Source organism: Glycine soja, chromosome 17 (genome assembly GCF_004193775.1).
Source record: "Glycine soja cultivar W05 chromosome 17, ASM419377v2, whole genome shotgun sequence".
Lineage (NCBI taxonomy): Eukaryota > Viridiplantae > Streptophyta > Magnoliopsida > Fabales > Fabaceae > Glycine > Glycine soja.
In genome coordinates this window covers 6,921,187-6,940,364 of record NC_041018.1, presented here as the reverse complement: position 1 = coordinate 6,940,364, position 19,178 = coordinate 6,921,187, and the positions used below count along the sequence as shown (strand labels likewise).

The window sequence follows — 19,178 nt, the reverse complement described above, 5'->3', positions numbered from 1 at the left end:
AATTTAATGTTTTAATGTTTTATTATTTTAATAAATATTATATGGTTTTTAAATTTTAAAAAAAAGTGTTTTTTCTTCATTTTTTCTCTATAGAAAATGTATATATATATATATATATATATATATATATATATATATATATATATATATATATGTGGTCGTTCTTCAAACCGAATGATATAACATTTCATTCATATTGCCTGAAAGGTATTGTGAAGGCAGTTTTGTACCTATGAGATTTTTGTATTTGAATTTGTCAGAATCTTGACTTCATATCAAATTTGGAAAATATCTTTGGAGAATTTAATCTATTGAGTAAATCATTTTTGTTTGGAATATGATACCTAATCCATTGTAAGATTTGATTCAGCAGTTTATAATTTATCACCATAAGAGGTGTACCCCGTTCAAGTTTCGCTTGTTTGTTGATATAGAAAGCAGTGCAAAATCATAGGCTTTTGCTTTTTCTAATTAAACCTTTATCAAGTAGATCTTTAATTTCTTTTTGACAATCTTGAAGGAGTTGTTCGTTCATTCGAATTGGTCTGGCTTTGGTGAGAATTTGTTTTTCTCTAAACTCTTACTCATAAAGGAGATCGACTATATATTTTTTCTTGTTCCAAAATGCATGAGACAAGTCAGAACAAATAGTGGATTGAATATGCTGCAACAGAGATTGGATTTTCTCTTTTAATTGGGGGTTTTCCACCAATATTGTTAAAAAAATACTTCTTCTTTTAAAAAAATTGATTTGGCTAATCTTCTTTTCTAAGAAGTTTATGTTCCTTGAAATAGGTTTAGTAGAAAAGTTAAATGTAATTTTTCTTCCTAGATGGATAGTGGTTATTCCTTCCTTGGATATCTGAAGGGGGTAAAGATCTAATGAAGGGTGTTCCTAAGATAACTTCATTCTTAAGGTTTTTTACCAGAAAAAAAATTGTTTCGATCCTAAGACCTTGATTTTCTATGATTGCGCTTGATAATTTGTAATTATTTTTTAATGTTGAGTCATTCGCCGTACTCAGCTTTTCTGAGGTTTTCTCAAAGAATTTTATAGGAACTAATCCTTCTAACATACACAATTTGAATCAGCCACAATGTCTAATATGCTCATTATATCTAAAACAAAATCATTTATAATGATTCTAGTATTGATATAGATTTTTTTTATTTTAATCTTGTTGATTAATCCCATAAACTTTTGATCTTCTCGATCTTCATTTTTAACCTCCTTTTCCTCACCCTGAATCATTTTGTTCTTCAAGATGAGATAGGATGATTTAATGAATTTCTTATTGTTATCTAAGTTCTTTAATTTCTTGGCCTCAGATTGAATATATATATATATATATATATAGGTAGTTGCCTTAATTTCTATATCATCTAAGACCTTAAAAAATCATATTTAAAAATAAATATTTATTACTAATTTGAATTATATATATATATATATATATATATATATATATATATATATATATTACTATTTTTATTAGTAAGGCTGAAGTTTTTAAGATATTAATTGAACAAATGAAAATTTTGGAAAAGGATAGATAGAAAAGAATATTGTATTTATCTTAAAAAAATCTACTAAGTATTATAATATTGAATATAATATGTTTTTAAAAATCAAATTCTCAAATTATTTTATCTGTTTATTTTTTTCCAGGTAGATGGGAAGACAAAACAATATAACACATTAGCCACAAAAGGCTATTCTTGGTTAAGAATGCATATTATTATTATTATTATTATTATTTATATACATATATGACATATCATATGAGATGAATGTATTTTATATGATAGTGAGAGAAATAAATTTGGATCGTTGTATATGGAGGGTTAAGATTTAATTAATCATCTCAGTCTCATAATATATGTATGCACACACACACACATACATATATAGGGAGTGATCATCCTCATTATTCATTTCCCTTGAATGTCATGGTTATAATAAGTCATTAATCTTATCCGTTAGAATCCAAAGAAATGAATGGTGAGGACGAGAGTTATTCCTTTGTGTAAGTTGAACTTTTCTTTGTATTGAAATAGGATCACTTGATACCAAGTGGGACCGAGGTATTCTGAGAGTAACTTTAAACCGTTACACTTCAAGATAATGAATGGTGAGGATGCAAAATAACTCTAAAAGAATTATTTTGAAATAAGTTGATCCTTCCTCGTGTGTGTATGTTTATATAGTTACATTTCACTAAACTTCAACATTTGCAGAAGATAAACAAGTCCACCACAAATTTAGGAAGCAGGAAGGGGGGACGACGAGCAGGAACTCAAGGTAATTGGTATAAAATTAATTTTGTATGTTGTTATTATAATAATGATTAATGTTAATTAATATAAAATTGTGTAAAATTAGTTATAATTGTTGTTTTATAGCAATGATTAAAGTGATAACTAGTGTAAAATTAATGTGTGTTTGTTGTTATTATAATAACAATTAAGATTATCATAATTTAATATAAAAATTAGATTCTATTTTATGTGTAAAATAATAATTTTTTAAAAACTATTATTTATTAAAATCTAGACATATAAACAATTATAAAAGAAGAAAAAAAAATCAACCCCTTTATAAGATTTTTGGATATGTCACTTGATAACATTCAATAAGTCCAAGCAAATTAATGAAATTATGGTGAAAATTTGAATTGATTCATTTTTTGCAATAATATAAAAAATAATAAAATTATTAATAAAAAATTTCCTCCTCCAAGATGTAGAATATATTATCTACTATATTTTTTTATATACTATCTACTACTTGTTAAAAAAAAAACAACTTAATTATTCAATAAGTTCTTATCATGCTAGGACTTATGCCACAAGTGCTTAAATTTCAATAAATTATTGGCATTTATAAAACTCTTAAGAATTTTAGAACCCATTTGGGGTAGTTGCCAGTTTTTTATTTTGAGTTTCAAATGCAATTTTTAAAATAAAATATATTGACAAAAATGAAACTAAAATGATTTTTAAATTTTTTTTGAAACATTTTTACACTCATTTTCAAAACCAAGAAAAAAAAGATTTTGCGAAGTTGGTTTTTAGTTTAAACAAAATATAAATTCCCCATATTTAACAATGATACACTTTTTTGTTGTCACTACCACCTCCATCATCAATATTGTCACTACCACTAATATCACTTTTGTCATTGTTACCACCACACAACTATCACCACTTGTTGTCACCACCACCGCCACTAATATCACCTCTGTCACCACCAACGTCACCATTATTAGTTATCATCACCACATCGTTACTTCCACCACCATCTACATCACCACCTCCACACCACTACCACTGTGACCACCATTGATATCTTTATTGTTAATGCTAGTGTTGAAATCATCACCATCATTATTATCGTCACCACCACACAAAAATACTTTTATACTAATTTTAATACAATGTGAAACTTTCAAAATGAGTTTATTTGAAACTAATTATATTTTAAAAATTGGTTTAATTTTTTTCAAAACTAAAACTAAAAACTAGTTGTTATATTTTAAAAAAATCAAAACTCAAAATTAAAAACCATCCCAAATGACCCTTAAATTTTTTGAACAATATTTCAAAAATAAATAAATAAAAAAAAAGAACCTTATTCTCGTGTATAACAAAAACAAGGCTAAAAAGGCAAAGGAAGCACTCTAGGGTGGTGACTACAAGTATTTGTGGGTTGGATTTGACTAAAATCATTATCAAACTCGATCAAAATTTTATGAATTGGGTAGAATTTGTATACTTTTTTTACATACTCGACCAAAACTAGCTTGATCATAAACAAGTTAGGTTGAGTTGAATTAACTAAGTCTTAATATTTAAAATTATTATTTATTTTGTTAAAATTATTTTTGTTTAGAATAATAATTTGTTTTTTTTTTAAAACTTTTGTAAGTATATAATAACTAAAAACATTAACAAGAGACCATACTTTGATAATATTATACTAATAAAATTGTTAATTTTGATATTAATTTGATATTTTTATTTTAAATAAAAATAAGAGTTTATTAGTCATGCAGTCGTGTAAAATAATTTTATATCATCGTCCAATTACAAATTATTGATATATCTTTTAAAGTAATTATCATAAAAATAAATAATCTTATTATAAATGACGAATTGTGATTAAACAACATATAATTTTTTTTATACTATTAATATATAATTTTTTTTTTCTAAAAATAAAATATTGTATTAACATGAAAAACATAAATAAAATCTAAGACATGGATAAAAGGAAAAATTTAAAAAGAAAAAAAACATGAGTAATTTAATTTAATAAATTATGTGTGCTAAAAATTAATGAATTTTATATTTAATAGTTAATTTATTATAATAAATTTAATTATTTTGATTGGGTAAGGTTAGATCTGTTTTAAAAAAATATAACTAATTATTCAATCGATGATTAAATCTTAATTGAATCATATTTTCGATTCGAACACTTTAAAATAATTTAATATAATTATGTCGAGTCGAATGAGAGATTCACCATATCCTATCCGATCCGACCGTGAACTAACGCTGGTACATAAAAAACTCAAAGCAAAACAAAACCCTAAACCCTAACCAACACTGTCTTCGAATCACAGTAGCGGCAATTTGCCCAATGGAGCCCCTACGATTGAAGACCAACTACCGCTGCGTCCCCGCTCTGCAGCAGTTCTACACTGGCGGCCCCTTCGTCGTCTCATCGGACTCCTCCTTCATCGCCTGCGCCTGCGGCGAGTCCATCAAGATCGTCGATTCAGCCACTGCCGCCATACGCTCCACCCTCGATGCCGACTCTGAATCCTTCACCGCCTTGGCTCTCAGCCCCGACGACCGCCTCCTCTTCTCCTCCGGCCACTCCCGCCAAATCAGAGTCTGGGACTTGTCCACGCTTAAGTGCGTCCGCTCCTGGAAGGTACCGCACCGTATTATTCCCCTTTCATTTCTTTCAATTAATAATAATGTGTTCGTGTCTGCTAATGTGCGCGTTTGGTGTAGGGTCACGAGGGTCCGGTTATGTGCATGACGTGTCACCCTTCTGGAGGGTTGCTTGCTACTGGTGGAGCAGATAGGAAGGTTCTAGTGTGGGATGTGGATGGTGGTTACTGCACTCACTACTTTAAAGGTCACGGTGGTGTTGTTTCTTGTGTTATGTTCCATTCCGATCCTGAGAAGCAGCTTGTGAGTTAATGCTTTTATTTGATTGTGTTGTGCCAGCGAGCATTTTACTGTCTGAACCGATTGATATGTTTGTGCAAGAGTGAAGTATTAGTCCCTGTTTGTATAAACTTCACAACAAGTACTTAATAAGATAAGAAAATAAGAAGATCAAATGAATTAAACTTCTCTCACAAGTTAAAATTAACTTATGCTCATACAAACACTCTCATCTAACTTCTTCAAGAGTTGAGGTGCATAAGTTGATTTTAACATGCGGAAAAAGTTTATCTTTATTTTCTTCTCCCATTAGTGTTCATCGAGAAATTCATCAAAACAGATCTTAGATCGTAATTTTGGACCACTGATATATCACTTGTTATAATCTGAGCTTAATCGAATGAGGACTGGACTTGTTCTCCTGTTTTTCCAATGGAGAAGTGAAATACTTTTTGTGGTGTAAAATGACACAATCCATTAGTGTGAATGTCAAATAAGTGCACTGAATCTAGTGATTGATGGGGGTGGGGGTTAATAACACTGACATAAAGGAGTTGACACGATTGTTTGCTTTTAGTCCTTTTAATGCAAATCTGATTTTGTTTAACCCTACCCTATTCCTCATTTTTAACTATTCCCAATTTTTTATTTGACCTTTCTTCATTGGTGCACTCAGCTTTTTTCTGGCAGTGATGATGGTGGTGATCATGCAACTGTAAGGGTTTGGGATATTTCCAAGACCAAGAAAAAGAACTGCATTGCAACACTAGATAATCATAGCTCAGCAGTGACTTCTTTGGCATTATCTGAAGACGGATGGACACTGCTTAGTGCTGGAAGAGATAAGGCAGGCTCTATTAGTCTCCATCTTACTATTTGTTTTACTTTACCTTTTCAAATGAATATAGTCCACTGAATTAACAAAATGTTGTGCGGAATATTTGCAGGTTGTAACATTGTGGGATCTTCATGGTTATAGTGGCAAGAAGACTGTCATTACAAATGAGGCAGTTGAAGCTGTTTGTGTAATTGGTGCTGGGAGTCCTTTTGCTTCATCTCTCGATTTATATCAGCAAAATGCAAAAATACATGATGGTTCCGAAATATTCTATTTCATTACAGTTGGTGAAAGAGGCATTGTACGCATATGGAATTCCAAAGGGTAATATATGAAGATTTCTCAATCATCATTATAAATATCTCTAGTTCTATGACATTTTGCATTAGTTACACTTAGCTTGGGTTTGCTTAAGCTTTTAAAAAAGTGATCTTAAGATAGTGTAAAAAAGTGATTTGTTTTTTAAAGATTTTATGTAAAGCAGAAGTTATTTTTTGTTTGGTGGAAATTATAAATGATTCTTTTTATTTTGAAATATGATATTTTTTAGATTCTGATATTTTTCAAAAACTTAAACTTACTAAAAATATTAAAAAGTATTTTTTTTTCCAAATAAAAGTTGTTTTTTAATGAAAAAGAAACAAACAAGCTCTTATGCAATGATTCAGGTTAAAAAATTGGAAACAGAATGTGTTTGCCACTGGATATTTTTTCTTATGGGGGCAGCTTGTACATATTTTAACACACTTAAATTTCTGATTTGTGATGTAAGTATACTGAAAAAAGTGAAAGATCAATTTCATAATTGCATCAATCGAGATGGAATTTATGCACAACCGCATTAGTTTTTTTTTCTTTTTTCTATTGACAGTGCAGGTTGCATCTTTGAGCAAAAAACTTCAGATGTTACAGCCGGCATGGATGAGGATGGCTCACGTAGGGGTTTCACTTCTGCTGTTATGCTTGCCTCAGATCAAGGATTGCTTTGTGTAACTGCAGATCAGCAGTTTCTGTTTTACTCTCTGGACTTCACTGAACAGTTGTTGCAATTAAATCTAACCAAAAGACTTGTGGGATATAATGAAGAGATTGTAGATATGAAGTTTATTGGGGATGATGAAAAATTCCTTGCTCTTGCTACAAATCTTGAACAGGTATGGCTGTATGGGGATGTGCATTTTTATCTAGAAATTCGTAAACTGTTGTGATTCAAGTAGAGTATGGCTTTTTTAGCAACCCAGTCAATATGAACATATCAATACTGAAACAAAAAAGCTAAGCTTTCTTTACTGCAGGATATTGTTTTTGTTTGGTGCACAATTTTGTGGTGTTTGTTCTTGTCACTTCCCTCAATTTGATTTAGTGTGTTCTTGAAGTAAATGTAACTAGTGCTGAATATGATGATTGTTAATGATCCATGCCTATGTTTATATGGATGGAAAATAGTGAGTGTGGTGCGCCCTTTTTATAATAAATATAAAATTTGGGGATGAGATTCCACTGATAGAATTTGAGCTGTGATGTGACATGAAAAGCTCATTAGTTTTTTAAGTTTGCTTTGTCTTTTGGACAAATGCCATATGTTTAGAGCAAGAAGGATTAAAATATTTTGTTGGGTGTCCATTTCCGATTTTGCAACTGTCAGTAGAGCATTTTACAATACCTCACAATCTTATATTTGGATAAAACAACAAACATATTTTATCCTTTTCGAAATATTATCTAATTGTTGCTTCTTAGTGAATCTAATCTAAGTGATTCAACACACAATTGTGCATTTTTATCAAGAATAAGAACAGTAAAAAAGAACAAAAATGAAATCTTAGCAGTATGTTGCAAAAACTTGTTCTATCACAAGAGCAAACAATATGTCTTAATATTTTGAAACAATGATTATCAAAAAAGAATAAATGAAACATTGAATCCTGTTAATGGTTGATGAATATAAAAACTTCAGCATTGATTCTTCAACCTTCAATTTGTTGTGTTTTACATTCTATAGTCTAGCAAGAATGTTGTTTAAGATTTTGGTCTTTAATGTATAAACCTACTGGAGCTTTGCAGATTCGGGTTTATGACCTTTCATCTATGTCATGTTCGTATGTCTTATCTGGTCACACTGAAATTGTTCTATGCCTTGACTCCTGTGTATCAAGTTCTGGGAAACCACTGATTGTTACTGGAAGTAAAGACAACAGTGTAAGTTTTCTCCCCTTTGATCTCAACATTGTTGTAAAGTCTTTAAATTTTTTTCTATGGGAAAAAGTGTTTGAGGTGCTTCAGTTCAATGTTACATGGTTAACAACGGGTGCTCTATTGAGTTCATAATATGTGTGTAGTGCACTATGTTCAAGTCTTGTACATAGGAATTAGTAATCACACAACAAATGTCTACTTGCCAAATAGGTTAGGTTATGGGAACCAGAAAGTGCAAACTGCATTGGAGTTGGTATAGGTCACATGGGAGCTGTTGGAGCCATTGCCTTTTCAAAAAGAAAGCGAGATTTCTTTGTTAGTGGCAGTAGGTAAGTATTGATGTATATATTTCAATTTTGATTATTAATTGAAAGAACTTATCTATTTTTTTACTCTCCACAAGTTCCTTTACTTTGGATTCCCTTTATCAGGGTTTTTCTTATGTTCAATCTTTTAGTAATATTTACTATCAAATGAAAAGAGCATTAAAGTTGTAACATCAAATGTGTTATGCCAAGGGTTTTATATCTATTCTCAAATCTCAAATATAATGTTACGAGGGAAGAAGACAATAAGTAACCTTATCTGTATTGCTAACTTTTTCATCTTCTATTCTCATAATAGCATTTTATTTAACACCAATAAGAAATTTGACTTAAACTAGTTAGAAAGCAGCTTCCAAATCTTTTGGTGTTTTGATTGCTGTCTTCCACTTTTCCTGGTCTGCAACAGTGGTAATTTGATTTTAGAAGTTAATAATGTCATGATTGACCTTTTGTGTGTTGTCGTCTCTTTTAAAGATAGTGGAAGCGGAAACACCTGCAAGCTTCCAATGGTTACTAGTATAAATGAATTCACCTCAACTTGTTTCAGCATTGGAATTAATATAAGAAAATTTGTGCTGAATTTAATCTCCTGTTCCTTCCCTTTTGTTTTCCCTGAATCCTGCAAGGCAGCTGCATTTATATAACTTTATTTAGTATTTAGATATTCTGCTAGCTATGGGCCACTTTACCCAAACATTACAATTTGGCCTTCCTGTTCATTCTACTGTATGAACTGAGTATTGTAATGTTACCAAGTTTACTGTTTAATGGATTGATTTTAAACTTGCTGACTTTTAGATAGTAGTGTTTAAATTCATTTCTCATCAATCTTTGTCAATGTTTTTTCAGTGATCATACTCTTAAGGTGTGGAGTATGGATGGTCTCTTGGACAATATGACAGTGCCAATTAATTTAAAAGCAAAAGCTGTTGTTGCAGCTCATGATAAAGATATAAATTCTGTAGCTGTTGCTCCAAATGATAGTTTAGTATGTAGTGGTTCTCAGGTTGGTAATTATATCTGACTTGCAGCTTTCTTTGGGCTTTTAAATCAAGTAATCTTATTATTTGCAGAAAAAAGGACTGCCACCTTAGTTGTATGTTTCTTGTTTTCTTCTGGCTTCCAAGTGAAGAAAGAATAGTCACTAGCTACTTCACTGGCCTTCCTTCCTTTATCTTTCCTTTTATTTTTGGAACATTAGTGTTTTCACTGTACTTATCATTATTATTATGTTTTACTTGTATCCCATCAGGATCGTACAGCTTGTGTTTGGAGACTTCCAGATCTAGTATCTGTAGTTGTATTTAAAGGTCATAAAAGAGGAATTTGGTCAGTAGAATTTTCTCCTGTTGATCAATGTGTAGTAACAGCATCTGGTGATAAGACAATAAGGATATGGGCTATATCTGATGGCTCCTGTTTGAAGACATTTGAAGGACACACTTCAAGTGTGTTAAGAGCATTGTTTGTTACTCGTGGAACACAAATTGTTTCTTGTGGTATGAGGCTATCTGTAGCTGTTTTTTGTTTATAACATTTTGATTGCATGTTTGATCAACTTAATGTTCAGGTGCTGATGGCTTAGTAAAGCTGTGGACTGTAAAAACTAATGAATGTGTTGCTACTTATGATCATCATGAAGACAAGGTGCCAGTTGATCCTTTGATATATTTATTTTCTGATGATTTTTCTTTCAATTCTTAATGTCATACTTTTTTTACTTTCTAGATGTATATACCTGGAAAAACATGGTTTAAATTTGTTGCATGCTTAATGTTCTCCATAGGAGAGTTCTTTTATTATTAATAAGCTTACGTTTTGATCTAATTAGCTTTCAGCCAGTGAATTATATCAATATCAGTGATGCCAAATTCTATGTGGTGCTGAACATTCAAATTATGCTTTCCTTGGTCACATGCTATTTCTGAACTTTAATTAATTCTTTAAGAGACTTGAAATGAAGGTGAGGAGGAGTCAAAACCTCACTTTCTCTCTCAGCTTTATTAGATTCAAAATGTTACATATATATAGGATACAAAAAAGAGAGAGGAGAGATGACAGTGACATCTCACTGCTGCCTTCTGAATAAGGCTTACAGATTAAGCTACCAAACAAAGCTAAAATACAAAAGAAATATTCAACATTCAACACTCCCCCTCAAGCTGGAGCATATAAATCATATGCACCAAGCTTGGAACATATAGTCTGAATTCTGGGTCCTCTTAGGGACTTAGTCAAAATATCCGCTGGCTGGTCATTAGAACCAATGAACTCAGTGACAATCTCCTTGGACAGAAGCTTCTCTCGAATGAAATGACAATCAATCTCTATATGCTTAGTCCTTTCATGAAAGACTGGGTTTGAGGCAATATGAAGAGCAGCCTGATTATCACAATACAACTTCATTTGCAACTCTTCACAAAACCTCAATTCTTGCAGAAATTGTTTAATCCACATGAGTTCACAAGTAACCATAGCCATCGATCGATATTCAGCTTCTGCACTAGACCGAGCTACAACCGTCTGTTTCTTGCTTTTCCAAGAAACAAGATTTCCTCCAATGAAGACACAATAGCCTGATGTAGACCTCCTATCCATGGGACAGCCAGCCCAATCAGCATCACAATATCCTGATAATTGCGTATTACCTTTGTCTTCATACAACAACCCTTGTCCAGGAGCTCTCTTAATATACCTCAAAATACGCATGACAGCATTCCAATGGTCCAAATGAGGATTTTGCATAAATTGGCTAACCACTCCCACAGCAAAGGAGATATCAGGTCTAGTGATGGTAAGGTAAATGAGTTTTCCCACAAGCCTCCTATATCTCTCGGGGTCAGGATAAACTTCACTTTGATCTGCCATGAGCTTCAAATTAGGATCCATAGGACTTTCAACAGGTCTACAATTTTGCATACCTGTTTCTTCTAAAATATCAAGGGCATACTTCCTCTGAGAGATCACAACACCATCTCCTGATTGAGCCACTTCAATACCAAGGAAATACTTCAAAGATCCCAAATCTTTGGTCTGAAAATGACTGAATAGATGCTCTTTTAGCTGGCTGATCTTAGTAGCATCATTCCCTGTAATCACTATATCATCAACATAGACCATTAGATAAACACATTTTCCAGGAGATGTATGACAATAAAATACAGAGTGATCAGCTTCACTTCGTTTCAGTCCAAACATGTGAACAACATGACTAAATTTACCAAACCAAGCACGAGGAGATTGCTTCAACCCATAGAGAGATCGATGAAGCTTACACACAAGGCCATACTCCCCCTGAGCAACAAACCCAGGTGGTTGCTCCATATAAATATCCTCCTCAAGATCACCGTGGAGAAAGGCATTCTTAATATCAAGCTGATGGAGGGGCCAGTGACGAATAGCAGCCATAGCAAGAAACAGACGAACAGTGGTGAGTTTGGCGACAGGAGAGAAAGTATCACAGTAATCAATGCCATATACCTGTGTGTAGCCTTTAGCTACCAAACGAGCCTTAAGCCGATCAACCTCACCAGTGGGCCCAACTTTAACAGTGTAGACCCACCTACAACCCACAGGGGTCTTACCAGGGGGAAGAGGAACAAGCTCCCAAGTACCATTATTTTCAAGGGCCTGCATTTCATCAATCATAGCCTGTCTCCAGCCAGGATGATCAAGTGCCTCACGGACAGTGGAAGGAATGGCAAGGGAAGACAATGAACAAACAAAGGAACTGTATGAAGGAGACAAACGGTGATAGCTTAAGAAATTATAAATAGGATGAGGATTACGAGTAGAACGAGTACCTTTTCTGATGGCAATGGGCCAATGTGAATCAGAATGAGGAGAAGAAGTGGAAGGAGAGGGCGGATCCATGAGTGGAGGACTGGTTGAAGAAGGACGAGAATCACTAGGAGAGGCTTTAGGTACTGAAGATCCAATCTGCCTTGTCCTGTGTTGATCTGTAGTCAGAGGTGGTAAGATGACTTCAGGTGAATTTGGTGAGGAAGATGGAACAATACTGACATTTTGGCCTGAGTTATCTAGGGGATAAGGAGAAGGAATAGGAAGAACTTCCTGAAGAGATGAAGAATGGTCCACGGAGGGTGAAAAGAAAGGTGTGTCTTCAAAGAAGGTTACATCTGCAGACATGTAGTATCGTCTCATGGTTGGAGAGTAGCATTTGTAACCCTTTTGAAGACGAGAATAACCCAGGAAGACACATTTGACTGACCTAGCAGAGAGTTTATCTAAACCAGGAGACAAATCATGAACAAAACAGGTACAACCAAACACTTTAGGAGAGACATGAAATAAAGGATCATGAGGAAAGACAAGTGAGTGAGGAATTTGGTTTTCAAGAGAAGAAGAAGGCATCCGATTTATTAGGAAACAAGCAGTAAGCACCGCATCTCCCCAATGATGTATCGGAACATTCGAATTTAGCATTAGGGAGCGTGCAGTTTCAAGAAGATGACGATTCTTCCTTTCTGCAATACCATTTTGTTGTGGTGTGTGAGGACATGTGGATTGATGTAGAATACCTTTGGAAGACAGAAAAGAAGAAAGATCATGAGAGAAATACTCTTTAGCATTATCACTTCTGAAAATTTTAATTGTTTTTCCAAATTGATTCTCAATTTCATTGTAGAATGACACAAATATAGGCAAAAGTTCAGATCTGTCTTTCATTAAATAAACCCAAGTACATCTGGAGAATTCATCAATGAAGGTTACAAAATATCGAAAATCAAAAGATGTAACACGACTTGGTCCCCAAATATCAGAATGAATGGTAGAGAAAGCCGAGTTACATCTTTGTACAGTTTGAGGAAATGACGACCTGACATGTTTTCCTAGTTGACAAGACTCACAATCTAAGACTCGAAGATTCTTAAGACTAGGGACCATCATCTTCAATTTTGATAAACTTGGGTGTCCTAGACGATCATGCAAAAGTTTGGATTTTGAGATTGCAAAACAAGACCCAGGTAGACTGGATTCCAAATAGTAAAGTCCTCGTGATTCATGTCCTTCTCCAATCAGTCGCCCCGTCCCATGTTCCTGAATAACAAAAGAATTAGCAGTAAAGGTTACTGAACAATTTAACGAACGAGTTAATTGACTTAGTGAGATTAAATTATAGGGACACTGCGGAAGGAATAAAACAGAGTTTAATTTCAAGGAAGGAGACAATGAAACTTGACCACTTCCTTGAGACGCAACCTTGGAGCCATTAGCTACAGTGACGAGGTGAGGAATTTTTGGTAAGGAAAAGGATGAAAAGGAAGACTTATTACCAGAAATATGGTCAGAGGCACCTGAGTCGAGTATCCAAGGACTAGGACCTTCAATTGATTGAGAGATACAAGCTGTTGAAAAACAGGGTACAGATGAGGATTGAGCTTAGTTGCTGGGTCTCTCGGATTTGAGCTTCAAATACTCCTGATACTCCTCATCAGAGAACTTAGACTCTGCTTTCTCTGATCTAGAAACCTGTGCAACCTTGTCAGGAAACCCATGCAACGAATAACAATTCTCTTGGGTGTGACCCATCCTCTTGCAGTAGGTGCAATGAGGACGTCCACCCCTTCCATTGCGGCCTCCTCTGCTGTTGCGACCGCCTCCTCTACCACGTGATGCAACCATTGCTGACGTCTCTACACTATCAGTAGGATTTTCATTCTTCGATAAGTGAGGCACACGGAGAAGCCTAGTGATGAGAGAATCCATGGATGGAACCTGATCCCCAGCGAGTACTTGATCACGAACATGATCAAAGTTTGAGTGTAAGCTTCTCAGGATAAGGACCATGTAAAACTTGTCCAGTTTCCTGTTCACTTCTTCTAATGAATCAGCCACAAGAAACTTTCTCAGCTCTTCCACGGCAGCCCGAGCCTTACCCACATGAGCAATCATGTCATGGCTGGTTTGCTTGAGGGCTGTAACCTTCATGGTTGCATCAAATAAGCTCTGAATATCATTGGCAAAAATTTCTTGAGCCTTCTTCCAAAAGGAACGACACGTTTTAAATGATCTAAGGATATCCAAAATATCCGGCTCAACTGATTGCCATAACACAGCACACAGTTGATAATCAAGCTTCTCCCATTCGGCTCTTTTGTCACTTGAAACAGAATCGGAAGCTTTCTCCAAGTGGTCATGGTGTCCTTGACCAAGAAACCAAAGTTCTACGGAAGCAGACCATGAGGGGTAATTTTTCCAATTGAGTTTAGCAGCTGTGATGGTTGGAGTCCCGGAGAAGGAGAAAACAAGTCCAGGGCCATTTTGACCCACAAGGTGAAACCCTAAGGGAGCAAAAAGGTGGAGAGAATAGGGCTGTTGCGTTCCAGGTGACGAAACTGGAAACTAAGGGCTGGAACGGACTCAGGAGAAGCCGACCAAGAGAACGGCGGAGGCGCGGCGCGATTCCGGCGCCGGGACAGCGACGCGTGGACTGCACGCGCCGGAGGACGCGCGGGACGGTGGCGGCGCGTGGCTGCTCCGTTGCCGACGCGAGTTGGCCGGCTGGCTCGCGCTTCCCAAGGCGAGCCTAACCCTGGCTTCGCCGGAGAAATGGCCGCCGGAAAGTGGCGGCGGCGGCGGCAGACGGCGGCGGTTGCGACGACGGCGGGCGACGGCGGATGACACCTGCTCTGATGCCAACTTGAAATGAAGGTGAGGAGGAGTCAAAACCTCACTTTCTCTCTCAGCTTTATTAGATTCAAAATGTTACATATATATAGGATACAAAAAAGAGAGAGGAGAGATGACAGTGACATCTCACTCCTGCCTTCTGAATAAGGCTTACAGATTAAGCTACCAAACAAAGCTAAAATACAAAAGAAATATTCAACATTCAACAAAGAGTGTGTACTGTCACTAGTGTGTAGATTATATTTTGGCAATGACACATCTTTGGTTTTCTTCTTGCTCTCTAAGATAAGATAGTTTATATAATATAGCTGGTCATCACATATTTAAGTACACAATTAACCATTAATGTAAACATTTTAGCTGGTTTGGATCTTAAAAATTAGTTTGAGACTGAGTAAGTATCTAAATAGACTCTGTTCTGTTATATACCAAGATTCTTGTTTTATTCATAACTTTTCCCAAAATACCCTTGCAACTATATGGTTTGTACAAGGTTCTCGTTTCCACTTTTCCCACAAAAAGGGATCATTTATTTAAAGCTTAGAAAAATGGCATCCTATGATACACTTGCAACTATTTTTAGAGTTATTTTCCCCCCAGAAGATACTATTTTTAGCTACTGAGCAAAGCACTAAAACTGTTTTTTCTTTTAAAAAATTACATAATTATAATAAATTGTAGAAAACACCTTTTAATTGAATAGACACTTTCTTTGAAAAAGAGCCTAAAAACAGGTGTTGAATTTTCCCAGACACTAATAATTCATTTTTCTCTGCCCTTTTCTTTTGCTGACAAAATTTGGCCTGCAGGTTTGGGCCTTGGCTGTAGGCAGGAAAACAGAAAAGCTTGCAACGGGTGGCGGAGATGCTGTTGTCAATTTATGGTTTGACTCCACTGCAGCTGACAAAGAAGAGGCTTTCCGTAAAGAGGTGAGTTAAACCAATCGTTCAATATCGGTGACCTCATAATAGCATGAAAGTTAAATCAAAGGTCATGTTTCATGGTTGTTCATAATGATGGCTAAGATCTACAATTATTCCTTATTACATATTGCTCCAATTTTTCTGTTGCTGTTTCTATCAATTTAAGACAAACAATGAAGGACCAAGATCAGTCACAATCTTGGAAGTCATCTGAATGAAACATCTATCACTAAAATTTAAAAGTCATTACATCCATTGTTTAATTGTCGTGCATTTGTGCATCTTGCTCATTTTTTTCTAATGTCAACCATCTTGCAAAACGTAACAGGTGTTTAGGATGTTTTTAACTGTAAATCAGCAATACCTTAATGATATATTAAATTAGATTATCAGGGTGGTTTGTACATGTTATGTTGCAAGATTGAAATCATAGTTTACTCTTGTAGCAAAGTGGTAAAGGGTGGTGTAGGGGTTGGGTCATAAATCTCCAAGTCTTTCCAACCATTTAATGACGCATTTTCTACTATGGGTTTGCCTTTTCTGAATATAGTGGTGTTACGTTATTGATTATTAATTTTCACAATAATCTCTTGCTGAGTTAGGTTGTTTTACAGAGTCTATTATATGGTTTTGCAAGTGATATAACCTTGGCATTAAGTGTATGATCCATATAAGGTTATTTTTTTGGATTTTTTTTTCTTTTCAAAAGCTCAAAAAGCTGCAACAAAAATAATTGTTTCTTCAAAATAAGCCAAACCAAACGCATAACCAGACAACTCATTCAGGCATTTTTTTAAATTTTATTTATAACATATTTAACTTATTTTAGCGACATGGAGTATTTCAAGCAAAAGCATTACCTGTGCCATATGTGTAATTTTTAGGATTTTCTTATATACTCCTCTCTTCCAAATCACAAGTGCTCTTTGTGTTAGAAAGTATTGTAATGTCTAATGTTGATACAGGAAGAGGGAGTTGTGAAAGGTCAAGAGCTAGAGAATGCTGTCTCAGATGCTGACTATACTAAAGCAATCCAAATTGCATTTGAACTGCGCAGGCCTCATAGGCTTTTTGAGCTATTTGCAGAACTTTGCAGGTTAGCAATGGTTTATTTTGTTGCCTGCATCGTTTTGGCATACACTTGACTAATATTTCTGCAGGAAGAGAGAGGCTGAAGATCATATGGACAGAGCACTTAAGGGCTTGGATAGTGAAGAACTTCGTATATTATTTAACTATGTTCGAGAATGGAATACAAAACCAAAGCTTTGTTATGTTTCTCAGTTCGTGCTTTTCAGAGTTTTCTGCATCTTTCCTCCAACAGATATTGTTCAGGTGCTTTTTTTACTCTTTCAAGTTTTTAGAGGTTTTGCTCATCTAATCATGCATTTCTTGCATATTATGATGATTAATGACTGAATTGCTCAGGCTGATTATTGAATATGGTTTTGAACTTCTTATACTTACTGGTTTTGTCATTCTGCTGTCTGTTTTAAGACTGCATATGCTGCTTCAAGTATTTAGTTAGACATTGATATTGATTCTATTATTTGGCCAGATTATATTGTTCATTCTAATGCAAATAAAAAAATCTTCTAGAAATATATGATAGTTGGCACTAGTCAAACTGTATTGATGTTCTTCAAGCTGATATTAAATTGAATTCTGATGCTAAAATTTGGCCATGCATTAACTTTTTATTTTTATATTTTTGCAAGGGTTTTGGCCTATTGTGCGTGTTAGTTAAATTTCTTGGGGGAAAGGAAAAACCACCATGTTTAACTGACATTTTTTTTGGGTCATTTCAGATTAAAGGGATTGGTGAATATCTTGAAGGTCTTATCCCGTATAGTCAAAGGCATTTTGGCAGGATAGATAGACTTGTTAGAAGCACATTTTTGTTAGACTACATTCTATCAGGAATGTCTGTTATTGAACCACAAGCTCAACTGACAGAATCAAAGACTGAGTTACTGTTGCAGTCTGAAATTGGCATTCCAGATCCGGACAAAGAAAATGACACTAATGAAATTACCGCTTCAAAGAAAAGGAAATCAAACAAATCAAAACATGGTTCCCATAAGAAAGTTAAGAATGTAGCTTACAACAAGGTCGAATCTATACAATTACAGGCATAGGATTGGTGCTTTCATCGTCTTCTCATGTATACATATGTTGGTTGATCGATGGAAGAGCTGTTTTGATTCATCCAAATTTTGAAATCTTGCTGTCATTTGATAAAATGTAAGCCGAAGTATTGCTGTCAATTAAGAAGATGTAAGCATAGCCAGCCACTGTAATTGTATCAGTATTTATTCTTTCATGTAGGTTGGTTTTCCTGTCCTGCTCATCACGTGGTATAGAAATGTTTCTTCAGCTGTCTTAACAAAAGAAAGTTATTGTGAGAGACGCTGAGGCGCTGCAAAGATAGCATGAAAAGGCAATCGTAGTAATTTTGATCCACATAATTCTTATTATGATCAATTGTCAATTCCTTGTTCTCTAACTTCCTTTTGGTTTGTCTTAGCTTTCAAATATAAGCAAAATCCGTATATTTCAAAAGGGTGTAATATTATTTTTCTTCTGTTCTGAATGTGTTGTGCGTGTTCTCAACAATATCGTGTTACCAGCTTTATTTGTTTCGCCGTTACTAACTTGGATAGAAACTTTTGTCGAGTGGTTTCGTGGTTCTAGTGCTAGCTAGGCAAAGATTCTAATGGCCACGGTGCGTGTCCTGTTTCATTAACATTGTACTGGCATAGATGGATAGTATGAGGGAAACTCTATTGCTAAACTTGGTATGCAGATAGCAGTTACCATTAGTTGAACTCTTTTAGTAGTTGAAACCTTGTGATATTAAAAATTAAGTGCAACTTTTCTAGAATTGAAAACTTGTAATTCTAAAATTTAATTTTTATTTTATTTTATTTCATATTTTTTTAACCACCCTAATTAGGATTTTTTACTTTATGATGGGATTTCAAGGTATTCTTTTAAGATTTAATTGTTTGAGTTGATTATGAGATTAATTTTGGGTCTGAGATTTAGATACACTTG

General features: G+C 34.5%; 1 protein-coding gene across 2 annotated transcripts; it reads left to right on the top strand.

The window, feature by feature from the left end:
- The first annotated feature begins 4,532 nt into the window (after positions 1-4,532).
- LOC114393822 (transducin beta-like protein 3) lies at positions 4,533-18,714 on the top strand. 2 transcript variants are annotated; one of them, XR_003662611.1, is made up of 15 exons: positions 4,533-4,942; positions 5,026-5,208; positions 5,861-6,031; positions 6,132-6,346; positions 6,894-7,176; positions 8,087-8,221; positions 8,429-8,547; positions 9,394-9,550; positions 9,797-10,043; positions 10,115-10,191; positions 16,008-16,127; positions 17,087-17,217; positions 17,282-17,456; positions 17,930-18,365; positions 18,450-18,714. XR_003662611.1 is itself a non-coding variant. In XM_028355282.1 (14 exons), exons 1-14 carry the CDS (start codon positions 4,646-4,648, stop codon positions 18,257-18,259), a joined length of 2,640 nt encoding a protein of 879 aa, XP_028211083.1. In that variant the 5' UTR covers positions 4,533-4,645; the 3' UTR covers positions 18,260-18,711. The 2 variants fall into 2 exon arrangements, 1 of the variants encoding a protein (XP_028211083.1); XM_028355282.1 differs by having other exon boundaries at positions 17,930-18,711.
- The last annotated feature ends 464 nt before the right edge of the window (positions 18,715-19,178 follow it).

Coding starts and splice junctions, on each gene's coding strand:
- LOC114393822 (XM_028355282.1), top strand. CDS start 4,646: ATGGAGCCCCTACGATTGAAGACCAACTACCGCTGCGTCCCCGCTCTG. Junction 6,347..6,893: donor CGCATATGGAATTCCAAAGG/GTAATATATGAA, acceptor TTCTATTGACAG/TGCAGGTTGCATCTTTGAGC. Junction 16,128..17,086: donor AAGAGGCTTTCCGTAAAGAG/GTGAGTTAAACC, acceptor ATGTTGATACAG/GAAGAGGGAGTTGTGAAAGG.